This window comes from Triticum dicoccoides, chromosome 1A (genome assembly GCF_002162155.2).
Source record: "Triticum dicoccoides isolate Atlit2015 ecotype Zavitan chromosome 1A, WEW_v2.0, whole genome shotgun sequence".
NCBI lineage: Eukaryota > Viridiplantae > Streptophyta > Magnoliopsida > Poales > Poaceae > Triticum > Triticum dicoccoides.
In genome coordinates, this window is record NC_041380.1 from 343,434,514 (window position 1) to 343,447,217 (window position 12,704).

General features: G+C 45.2%; 1 protein-coding gene across 1 annotated transcript; it reads right to left on the minus strand.

The window, feature by feature from the left end:
* Window positions 1–235: 235 nt before the first annotated feature.
* LOC119271917 (plant UBX domain-containing protein 10-like) lies at window positions 236–5,327 on the minus strand. The gene is made up of 4 exons (XM_037553557.1): window positions 4,505–5,327; window positions 1,583–1,753; window positions 1,079–1,282; window positions 236–640 (listed from the first exon to the last, which is right to left on the minus strand). Exons 1-4 carry the CDS (start codon window positions 5,279–5,281, stop codon window positions 410–412), a joined length of 1,383 nt encoding a protein of 460 aa, XP_037409454.1. The 5' UTR covers window positions 5,282–5,327; the 3' UTR covers window positions 236–409.
* Between the last annotated feature and the right edge of the window lie 7,377 nt (window positions 5,328–12,704).

Below are 12,704 nucleotides of genomic sequence, written 5' to 3' on the forward strand. Positions count from 1 at the left end.
TGCCCTAGACACATCCAGGTCAAAAACATATACAACTTTCTTTTTGCGGAATAGAAACATATACGGCTGTACGCATCTTTTGAGTGTCTTTAATTTTCACATAAAACAGTATTTCTTGCGCTAGCGTAAAGAATAGTTTAGCTCCTAAAGAACAACCTTTCAGTGCACCGAATTAACCACAGAAACATACAGTATATAGCTAACAAATACAGTATGAAACATTGCAGCAGTCAACTGATCCGGCAGAAGGTGAATTTATTAACGAATGAGAACCACAAAAGCAGCATTTGCACAGAAGTCAAGTATATTGCCGTACAGCTGGAAGTCCCCACTGTTTGTCAAATAGAGTAAAAAAGGAGCACCTATACTTGCAAGTTTCAGTACATATAACTTAGAAAATTGGGGACATTCATTGTTCTATCTCGATAAATAGGCTTGCTTGTGGGTGCAAACCTGCTTCCACCAGCGTTTGGGAGTTCTTTTCAGGACCGTATGTTACCCGTGGAAAATTAGAAACTAGGCTGTACTTTTCCGCTTTCAAGCAATCCAAAGAATCAACAAAGTCATATATCAAGGTAATGGTGGCGGAACTGTGGAATCTCCTTTCTTTGCGCTCTCCAGTTGGAAATCTTATAAGAACCTGCAGAATTGTGAGCATGGCTCGGAGTTAGTTCAAAGACCTGTGACCAAATTATGATGCTACTACTACTACTACTATCAAGTGACAACATATACCTCATGTTCAGATAATGCAGGTCATGTGTACATAGATAATATCAAATTCAGGAACAATGTGTCCCTATCTAGCCCCTTAAAAAGTTACACTCCCCGTTCCATAATGCTTGCCATGGTTTTAGTTCAAATTTGAACTAAAACCACGACAAGTATTATGGAACGGAGGGGAGTAATAAGTAACAAATTAGGGGGGGGAAATGCAGCATAAGGTACTACACTGATATTTGGTGATCAACAAAAGAAGAAAAATGCTTGAAAAGCAGAAAGATATGGTTCTGCACATGTTATACTAGAGTAAGAATTGAAAAGGTTGTTGATAGCGTGAAAAGAACGTTAAACATACTCGAGTAACGTCAGGCCCTTTCTCAGGCTCAGCGCCAAGAGCCATTGCCTTCTCTTGCCGTCTCCTTGCAAGAGCGGCTTCCTTTTCAGCTGCTTCTTGGACTGCCCTGGCTTGTGCTTCCTCATCTTCTATACGCTTCCTCTCAGCCTCCACGGCCTCTCTTTCAAGTCTTTCTTGTTCCTCTCTCATCTGGCGTTCTCTGGCCTGGTCATAATTGCGTGATTAAATCAGTGCTATCATGAAAACATTCCAACACTAGGAGAAAATATAGTGGCATGTGTGTGCACTGCTTGAATCACACCTTAAATGACGCACTTACTGTGAATGCACAAATGTGATCCTTATGAGGCACGGTGCTTTTTACAGAAGGAAAACCAAGGAGTTATTACAACATCTGACCTACCTTCCTTTCTTACCATTAGACAGGAATAGATACTTCTACAACCAAAGCACAAACAATAAAAACTATAAAAGGACCCATAAGTCATATATAGCTTAACGTACCTGATCAGCTTCAAGTGCAGCTCTGTAAGCAGCATCTTGTTCCTCACGCAAACGTTGATTGTTTAGTCTTTCTTCAGCTTCAATCCTGGCAGCAACAAGGGACGTAGTGCATTCTTCAACAACTCTCTGAAGAATTGTTATCATTTCTTCAGGTGATTTGGGCCCCTCAACCTTTGGAAGATCAGAAGAAAATGCATGAGCAAAACTGACCAATCAAAGTGTTAAAGAAGCAATTAAACAACAGTCTAACGCTTTAATAGGTCGATATAAGAAACATAGTGGCCAGTTCTAAATCCAAACGACCACCATTCTTCCCAAGATGCATCATTTCACTTTACTATCAGGTAAAGAAAGCGATCTATCAACAATCTCAGGATCCAGTGGTACTATTACACATGATGTACAAAAGCAGGCAAGGAAAAAGAGTAAGAATATATCACAACATTTCACTCTGGAATCCTATGGTACGCGGATACAGCACAAAATCAGCATACCAGGGGTTTTATACGTCCGGATACCCCTTGAAACGTATCGGGTCATTTTCCATTTTCCAAAAAGATTAAAATAAATAGGATATGGTGGAGATACCTGGTGACACACGTGGGATACGGAAGAAACCTAACACTCTAGTACAAAAGCCCTCGCACAGCACAGCGCAGCAGGTATTATTCTCCCCTCGATGCGCCTCCACCGGTAAGGCCCTGGCCCATATCTGAGCACCACCACCTGCTCCCTACCCACGCCGGCAACGAAAACCAAAAATCCACCGCTGCTCAGCCAACCTAGAGAAGGAGATGAGCGGTCGTTGGCCGCCGACGCTCCAACCGCCCTGTGCTCTCACCCCAGATCTGAGCGCCACCGGTACAACACACCTCCCTCTGTGCCGGAGTTAGAGCACCACCGTCCACCTGCTCCATCTCACCCAGCCACCCAGGTGTGATTCCACTTTCCTTCTCCCTACTCCGCTTCTCCATGAGTGGCTGCCTCTGCTCATTTCTCTGCTGCAGAGGGCATGTGATTTTACAAGGGCAATGGGTGATGGGATTTTACTATTGTGGTAGTGCCTTATTGGGCTACCTGGGCTGAGTAGGCTAGTGTGCTTGGTGGGCTTAGAAAACAATGGGGTTTTCTTGCCAAAATCAGCCATGCTGCCCATGTACTGGAGGAGCAAGCAACATCATAACAATTATCAATAATAAGGCCGCCCCTGAATTATCGTTTTTCCCGTTCCCATGTGCAAATCATCAATATCTATATATTTTAAGTATTTATTAGCTCTGCGTATTTAAAAAATCACCATATCACGGTATTGTGGTATCTGTATTGTTGTATCCATGCAACTTAGCTGGAATCATACATTTTAAAATACAAGAACAAAGCATATTAGTATTAACAACCACTTTAGCATCACCCATGAGTAGAAAGTGCATAATCAGATCAGACAGTTAAATTACTATATGATCATGCTTGATTTCTATGTACTAAAATGAGTAGAGATGATGTATATACCAAATTTTAAGAAATCATAATGCAAATATTTCACGCAGTAGCTTATAATATAACCAACAATTGACAAGTGAAATTTCCTGATTTTTTTGTCATCTACATACGCAGCCATCTACTACCTCCGTACCAAAATATAAGACGTTTTTGCAGTTCAATTTAGACTGCAAAACGTCTTATATTTTGGTATGGATGGAGTAGAAGAGAATGCATCAATTGCTGGTAGTAATTGGACGCAATCAGATGCAATGTATGTGAGCAATTAATTATCTACATGAAGGACCTGTGAGTGTGCGCAAGTCATGATGTTTGCAAACAAAATGAGGTGAGATCCTGGACCATGGGACAAACTTTATTCTTTCAAAGAACAATTTAGTTAAGAAAACCCCAGTAGCCTTTTCTGGATTTTTTTGTGAGTCCTGGGATCTGGATTGATAAAAATATCTTGGGGAGAAACAAAGCAAATTCCTGTATCTTCAGAAATAAAGTCCCACAAGTGCACCATCTCGTTTGAATCTTGCAAAGAAGCATTACCAAACTAATTTTCCAATATCATGAGCAGTGTTTGCTCAAGTTCATTAGAGTAGCGCGAAATTCAAGTATAAAGGTTTATAGAGGAATCGTGTAAATGCATCCAGTAACCCTATGGTATGTTAGATTCATTCAAATTGGCTAACAGGAATGGGAAATGGCAGGTTTAGTTGTTCGTTGTAGGACTACAAGATCTCAAGATATTCAGGACCAGGAATGTGTAATCCCAAGGGAGAACATTTCAATTGTTTGGGCCTGGAATTGAAAACTGAGTATAAGAACTAAAAAAGAACTCCTAAAATTCCAATTGATGCATCATTGCAGTAAAACAATTAGACAATAGAGGAAGGTTAATAAAAATAATTTGTGAAAGGTATCATGCACTTTTGTTTTTGATTACTTCATCATAGTGTTCACACATACATCACAAACAGCGTAGGATAAAAGATTTTCTCTATGACCGCACATATACATCTCCAGGACAACTAAACTCAATAAGTGATGCAATTATATTCTGAAGGTAGGCCAATCTTGCTATAACCAGCTATTAGTCTATCAGCACAAGGGCATAGCAATAGGCTTAACTAACTCACAAGGCCACAGGTCTGTAACTGTTGTTCTAAGCTACTGCATGAACACATCATAATGAATCAAACATGGTAATTAAAGAATCGCAATCTCCTTTTACATACCCCCTGCAAGTAACCCACATACTCAGCTAAGCTTATCTAATTGCAAGTAACCCGCATACTCGGCTAAGCTTATCTAATAATGCAAAGTTATATCGATCCCCACACAAACACCTGCAGTATAATCCATGTGCTAATTAACAAACTCTGAAATTGGATCTTAGAAGAAAAATAATTGATGAGCACACCAACACCATACCTGCTGCAACAGCACAATTCTCTGGTTCGTAGATGCCATGACTAGCGCACAAAACGGGAAGCGTGATGCGTTCAGGCTGTTGCTCATCTTGAACCCTTCAGTCCTTCTGATGCTACCACCCCATGCAACGAAGTTCTCATCTATGAAGGCGGCCACGGGCTCGGAGCAGAGGCAGCCACCGCAGAATGCTGGGGTGTCCGGGTGGTCAGGGGAGTGGAGGTACACGAAGAGAAGCTTGTACTCACGCTGCGCACGCTGCAGCGCGTCTGCAAATCCCTCAGCAACAAAGCGCGGGCCACGGCCAGCCCCAAACTCGTGCTCGAACTCGGCCAGGAAGTCAACCGCCTCCGCGGCGGACGGGGGCAGCTCAAGCAAGCGGTCACCGCCGCGCTGCGCGAGGCCGAGGAGGGAGAGGGATCGGGACAGCACGCCGCTTGCGACCCAGACACCGAGACGGATGGAACCGGTGACGAGGCCGACCCCACCGGAGACGACGTAGAAGGGGAGCGTCACCAGCCTCCACGCGATCCCCGGCTGCTGCTGCTGCTGCGGAGCCGGTGCAGGGGGGTGGTAGGCGATGGAATCGGACTCCAGCGGAGGCGGGGGCGGCGGGGCGTAAGTGGACGGCTCGGGCGAGGAGGGGTCGCCGGTGATGGAGGAGACGGCGAGCTGGAGGTCCCAGTTGTTGGCCACGAGAATCTCGGTGCAGAGGTCGGGGTCGGAGATGCCTGTGACGGCCTGGAAGTAGGCGAGCTTGTCGTCGACGGTCTCGGCCATGGCGGCCGGCTGCGGGGTGGGGGTGGGGGTGGGGCAGAGCTAGGGTTTGGGGATTTGGGGGCGGTTAGGTAGTTAGGACTTGAGAGGAAGAGGAGATGCGAAGAGTAGTCTCGACTCTCGAGTTGGATTGGTTGCGAGAGCGAGCAAAGAGACGACTCGGTGGTGACGTGACGTCTCGTCTCCTCTTCCTTCACGGAACGGAACGGAACGGAACGGAGTGCTTTTCGCTTCTCTATCTAGGACTGTACTAGTCTATATACACAAGAATACGAAAAATACACAAGAATACGGCGTAACGTATTGTGATTTATGAAATTTTCTGTTGAATTCTTTGAGTAGAACGATATCCCAATAAAAAACAGATTGTAGCATGGCGGTTCTTTGCCTGGCATGATGTGCTCCGTTGATTCTACTGTTACTTGTAGTTTTCGTTTCTTGGCTAACTCGGTTATATAACTCCCGCAACAAAATAACAATTTAATGTACAACAATGTCTATTAATTCCATCAACACCTTTGTTACATAGTTAAGGATCATTTTGAAATTTTGTGATACATTACATTCTATATTTGTTTCGCATGCTTGAATATCTAGTGATAGTTCAAATATATGCTAGCAATATAATTCAACAAACCAAGAGATTGCTCATTAGAAAATCATCATTGGTGCGCACAGGCGAAAATCAGAGCACATTGTGTCCGAGGGGGCATGGGTTGCATTGATTTTTTGTAGGAATACTAACAGATTCGTACTTAGCTATGGGGGGTGACGCGAGTAAACAGTTATGTTCTCATGGTACGGCCTAACCCTACAACATTGTTTCATGTCTTGAATATATCAACCGGAGAAAGGTGAAGCACGATATACACAGGAAGAACTAAAACCGGCTATAACACATCACATGATCATCCAATATCATAGATGCGCAAACACACAAATCGGTCTAATAAGACGGTCAACAGCCATAGCTACACGCTATGGATACATGCATACAACAAGAAGGAATGCCTAGCTTATCTGCAAGCGTGCACTACATGTAACTATTTCACCATAGTCCCCATATATTCCTATAAAGTATACGCACAAACATGTTTGGCATAAATACCACCATCAACACACTTACATCATGCACGTTGATTCAATATGGCCACATTGAAAAGTAGAAAGTCCATGAGTATCCATATTATTAGTCTACGTCTCACATGACTAAACTTCATGCCCTTGTTGTTGCTTCTCTTTTCACTTGTTCATCTCCAAGCTTGATAATAAGAATGTATTTCTTAATGGTGAATCGTGTGAGGAGACCTACATGCATCCACACTCAGGTATTGTGCTCCCAATGGCATGGTATCTCTCTCTCTCTCTCTCTCTCTCTCTCTCTCTCTCTCTCTCTCTCTCTCTCTCTCTCTCTCTCTGGCCTCAACTAAATTTGCATGACTCATTTGCAGTTTCACCTCTATGGTTATTTCTGATGGCTTTTCTACGAGTGATTATGACGGTTGCGATCTTTGTCTAGCTACATTTCGTCATGAGGTAGGATTCTTATTCTATATGTTGATGACATGATTATCATTGAACATGACTCTACACTACTGCAGGATGGTCCTAAGATGACATTACAATTAGAGACCCTTCGACGAAATTGTGTGTGATGCATTAATCGCAAAAAGTTGGTGTAAGAAAACCATAAAAAAATGATACGAACTGTTTGTGATGACGGAAACATCAAACACGATTCAGATTAGAGTTGCGTGTATGATACGTGGCATACGTTTGATCCATACGAACTGTTTGCGATGAGCATAACAACAAAAACGATCAGCCAGATGAAGGTGCGTGCGATATACGGCATACAGTTTACTCAGATGAACTATTTGTGATTAGGCAACACAACAGAAACATTCAGCCAGATCAAGGTGTGTGCGATATATGGCATATAGTTCACTCGGATGAAGTGTTTGCGATGAGCCGAGACAATAGAAATGGTTCAACTTAACAAGATGTGTGTGATACACGACAAACAGGTTTCGTAATCAGAAATGTGTGCGAAGACCGATAATAACACAGATGATTGTTGCTAATAAGCCGTGTGTGTTGTGGGCAAACACTTGCTGGTATACAATTATCAGCGATTGATGAAATCATCACCGACGGGTTCCCTGGTTTACTCCGTGTGCGATGTGATTTACTCTGTCTACAGAAGAACAACATATATAACCAAAATAAACATCCAATCACATAAGTGACTATACAAAACATTTGCAGACACATCAATAAACAATTACATGTATTCTAAACTAGGAGAAACAATCATCTAATCATCTACTTCTTGTGACGCTGCCACCGATGCTCTATGGCTCGATCCCTCGTCTGGGGAAGGACGAAGGCACTTCCTCATGTCAACGATCCGCCTGTACATCTCGTAGCTTGTGTACGCGTCCTTGGCCGCGTACTTGACGTGTTCTTCATCCAGTCTTTGCTCCCAAGCACTGTGCCAGGCGATCTTGTCCTTCTTCTCCCATCCTTCATCTTCATGTAGTAGGGGGCGATGATGGCCGAGGCGAGGTCAGGGAGTCCTAATTGTTCTTGGTGCTGCCCCAGACCCTGTAGTGTTCACAGATGTCGACAAGATTCCGGCAGGCCAAGCCCGAAACTTTGAACGCTTTTAGATCGTTGTTGGTGTCCACCATAGCGAAACTGCAGTCAAGGCCGTGATAAACATGGCGAAGCACTCGCAAGGCCTTGTGCCCAGGTGGTAGTGGTAGACGAGGACGACATGGTGCACACACAAATGGGTGAGGCAACCTTCTGATCATATACCCAGAACAACCGCCGATGAACTCGAGGTCGAAGCCGACCACTTGGTACTTGTCCTCAGCAAGCAAAGGCTCTATAGTGTGGATGGAGCTCTCCACCGAGACTGGCTCGTTCATGTACACCACCGAGAGGTCCTTCCTCCTCACATGGGTGTCCACTATGTGAGGCGTGGTGAATTGCCGCCTGCTGTCATTGTCAGCTGCTTGGAGTGCCATTGGAGCCATGGGGAGTGCCATTGGAGCCGCTATATATCCACTTTGTATGTGTCATCATGGTGTGCTTATAGTGTCGTGGGGCGCAAGAGATTAAGGTAAATGGCCGCGGGAATAAATGGTGGCCGAGCGGCCTGGATTCTTGGCATGTATGCATGGCAATTTTTGCAGCGAGTAACTGCATCATGGGGCCATGCCCAGTGCAACGACATGCATAGCATGAACGGACGTGATCGTGCGTCGGTCCCAAACATTGGCAGCGCGCGGAGGGACGCGGCAGAGCGCACGGATGGACGCGAGCAGAGTGCACCGCGACCGCCTCAACCGTGGTGAACCACACGCATAGAGCAGTTGAACACGCAGGGAATGGTCTTCTACAAGCATGCCGATAGTTCCGAGCCGGCGGCATGATGTGAAACTACATCACATTCCACATCACACGGTGGTTGAACAATCGTTCGCGATGCTGCGTAGAGAGCGGCCATGTGCTAGGCAATCAAATCACAAATGTTTTTTACTAACCGTATGTGTACATGTCATTTTGTCCTCCTCTCAAACGTCTTGTCACCCTGATGCCGCAGAAGGCTTTGAGCGCAAGCTTCAGCAGCACACGGGCGTTCTTTTGGCCAAGCGGTGGCTCCAAGTGGCACCAATGAATCGTCGGTGAGCCCGTTCCCCCGCAACCATGTAGGTTCCCGTGCACAGCCGCACAAGCTTCCCGCCCGACTCGGTGAAATCTCCCAAAACCCCAATGCTTACCGGCCTGCTATATAAACCCTCATGACCGGTGAGTCCTACATCGCATTTCCCCCTCCCTCCCCGTAGCTTATCTCGCCTGCTTCTCCCATGATCGCCAATGGCATCAGTCCATCATCGTTGCTCGCCCACTTCACCGTCATCAGAGGACAGCTCCAGCTGGAAGGCTACACCGCGGCGGCGGCATAATCCCCAGCGTTGTGTACTGCGTGTGGCATCCCTGTTGGGTGTGTGCACAACACCCACTACACGCTCCACCGCCGCTGCCCGTTGACAACTGTTGTCGGCCGATGTTGCCGCCACCCCACCATTTGCCGCCATGGCCGCCACCCCACCGTCAAAAGCCAGGGCCATCGCCCGCTCCACCACTGCGGTCCAAAGGCGGGAGGTGGCTATCGTGGGCGCCACCCTGATGTCGGCCGTGATGACCCACAAGTGTAGGGGATCTATCGTAGCCTTTTCGATAAGTAAGAGCGTCGAACCCAACGAGGAGCAGAAGGAAATGATAAGCGGTTTTCAGCAAGGTATTCTCTGCAAGCACTAAAATTATCGGTAACAAATAGTTTTGTGATAAGGTAATTGTAACGAGCAACAAGTAATGAAAGTAAATAAGGTGTAGCAAGATGGCCCAATCCTTTTTGTAGCAAAGGACAAGCCTGGACAAACTCTTATATGAAGGAAAGCGCTCCCGAGGACACATGGGAATTATCATCAAGCTAGTTTTCATCACGCTGAAAGTGCAACTGTCCCTGGGTGGTTTTGGTAATTCCTAAAAACATATAGTCCATTGAGCTAATGCTATTTGAAGATAAACATTTCAGTAAAGCTCAATGATTGGCATGGCATGGATGAGAAAAGTGGATCCCTCAAAATTCTAAGGACAAAGAATTGGCTCAAGCTCAAAGCTCAGGACTCTACATTTTTCAGTTTAAGTGGTCCAAGATCACATTGAGTCCATAGGAAAAGCCAATACTATTAAGAGGGGATGAGGTGTTGCCTAATGGCTTAATTGCTCAAAGTGCTTAGTGATATGCTCCAAAATCCCTCAACTACTTTCTCATATCCACATATGTCCCAAATGAAAAGTCAAACTCGGCCCCACCGAAACTTTCTATCTGGCACCACCGAGTTCAGTTGACATAGCCACTGCCAGAAACCCTAGTCTTTTCGGTCTCACCAATAGGGATCTCGGTCTCACTGAGATGGGATTGTAATCTCTCTGTTTCCCTTCATAATGTTTCGGTCAAACCGAGATAAGCGATCGGTCCCACCGATATTGCAATGCAAACTCTTTGTTTCCCTTTTGTAATGTTTTGGTCCAACCGAGATGAGCGAATCGGTCCCACCGAGTTTGCCTGACCAACTCTCTGTTAGTCCATTACCAAAATCGGTCCCACCAAGTTTGTGTAATCGGTCTCACCGAGATTACGTTATGCCCTAACCCTAACAAAATCGGTCCCACCGAGTTGACATGTCGGTCCTACCGAGTTGACATGTCGGTCCCACCGAAAATCCTAACGTTCACATTTTGAACTAAATCGGTCTGACCGAGTTTCTTGATTTGGTCCCACCGAGTTTGGTGATTTGTGTGTAACGGTTAGATTTTGTGTGGATGCTATTTATACCCCTCCACCCACTCTTCATTTATGGAGAGAGCCATCAGAACATGCCTACACTTCCAACATATATTTTCTGAGAGAGAACCACCTACACTTGTGTTGAGGTCAAGATATTCCACTCCAACCACATAAATCTTGATCTCTAGCCTTCCCCAAGTTGCTTTCCACTCAAATCATCTTTCCACCAAATCCAAATCCTGTGAAGAGAGAGTTGAGTGTTGGGAAGACTATCATTTGAAGCACAAGAGCAAGGAGTTCATCATCAACACACCATTTTTGTTACCTCTTGGAGAGTGGTGTCTCCTAGATTGGTTAGGTGTCACTTGGGAGCCTCCGTCAAGATTGTGGAGTTGAACCAAGGAATTTGTAAGGGCAAGGATATCGCCTACTTCGTGAAGATCTACCCTAGTGAGGCAAGTCCTTCGTGGGCGACGACCATGGTGGGATAGACAAGGTTGCTTCTTCGTGGACCCTTCATGGGTGGAGCCCTCCGTGGACTCGCGCAACCGTTACCCTTCATGGGTTGAGGTATCCATCAACGTGGATGTACGATAGCACCACCTATCGGAACCACGCCAAAAATCTCTGTGTCTACATTGCGTTTGCTCCCTCCAAACTCCTCCCTTTACCTTCATATGCAATTGTTTTACTTTCCGCTGCTATACTCTTAGAATTGCATGTGTAGGTTGATTGCTTGACTTGTGCTAAGTTGCTAAAATCTTCCAAGAACTAAAGTTGGGAAAAGGCTAGATTTTTATTTGGTCAAGTAGTCTAATCACCCCCCTCTAGACATACTTTCGATCCTACACACGCTCATATGATTCGCATTCGATACCTTGATAATTTGATATGTGGGTGGACCGGTGCTTGGGTGCTTTCCTTACTTGGACAAGCATCCCACTTATGATTAACTCCTATTGCAAGCATCTGCAACTACAACAGAAGTATTAAGGTAAACCTAACCATACCATGAAACATATGGATCCAAATCAGCCCCTTACGAAGCAACACATAAACTAGGGTTTAAGCTTCTATCACTCTAGCAACCCATCATCTACTTATTACTTCCCAATGCCTTCCTCTAGGCCCAAACAATGGTGAAGTGTCATGTAGTCGACGCTCACATGACACCACTAGAGGAAAGACAACATACATCTCATCAAAATATCGAACGAATACCAAATTCACATGACTACTTATAGCAAGACTTCTCTCATGTCATCAGGAACAAATGTAACTACTCACAAAGCATATTCATGTTAATAATCAGAGGGGTATTAATATGCATAATGGATCTGAACATATGATCTTCCACCAAGTAAACCAACTAGCATCAACTACAAGGAGTAATTAACACTACTAGCAACCCACAGGTACCAATCTGAGGCTTTGGGACAAAGATTGGATACAAGAGATGAACTAGGGTTTGAGATGAGATGGTGCTGGTGAAGATGTTGATGGAGATTGACCCCCTCCCGATGAGAGGATCGTTGGTGATGACGGTGGTGATGATTTCCCCTCCCGGAGGGAAGTTTCCCCGGCAGAACAGCTCCATGGGAGCCCTAGATTGGTTCCGCCAAGGTTCCGCCTCGTAGCGGCGGAGCTTCGTCCCGTGAGCTAGCTTATGATTTTTTCCTCTATGAGAGACTCCATACAGCCAAAGATGGGCATCAGAGGGCCACCAGGGGGCCCACGAGGCAGGGGCACGCCCTAGGGGGTAGGGCGCGCCCCCACCCTCGTGGATGGTGGGTGCCCCCCTCTGGTACTTTCTTCGCTCAGTATTTTTATATATTCTGAAAATAATTCCCGTGGAGTTTCAGGACTTTTGGAGATGTGCAGAATAGGTCTCTAATATTTGCTCCTTTTCTAGCCCAGAATTCCAGCTGCCGTCATTCCTCTTCTTCATGTAAACCTTGTAAAATAAGAGAGAAAAGGCATAAATATTGTGACATAATGTGTAATAACAGCCCATAATGTAATAAATATCGATATAAAAGCATGATGCAAAATGGATGTATC

What these genes read in the sequence shown, in the direction of transcription:
- LOC119271917 (XM_037553557.1), bottom strand. Translation starts at nt 5,281, where the DNA reads ATGGCCGAGACCGTCGACGACAAGCTCGCCTACTTCCAGGCCGTCACA. An exon ending in GAATTGTGCTGTTGCAGCAG is followed by an intron (nt 1,754 to 4,504) that starts GTATGGTGTTGG and finishes GATCTTCCAAAG; the next exon opens with GTTGAGGGGCCCAAATCACC. An exon ending in CTGCACTTGAAGCTGATCAG is followed by an intron (nt 1,283 to 1,582) that starts GTACGTTAAGCT and finishes AATTATGACCAG; the next exon opens with GCCAGAGAACGCCAGATGAG.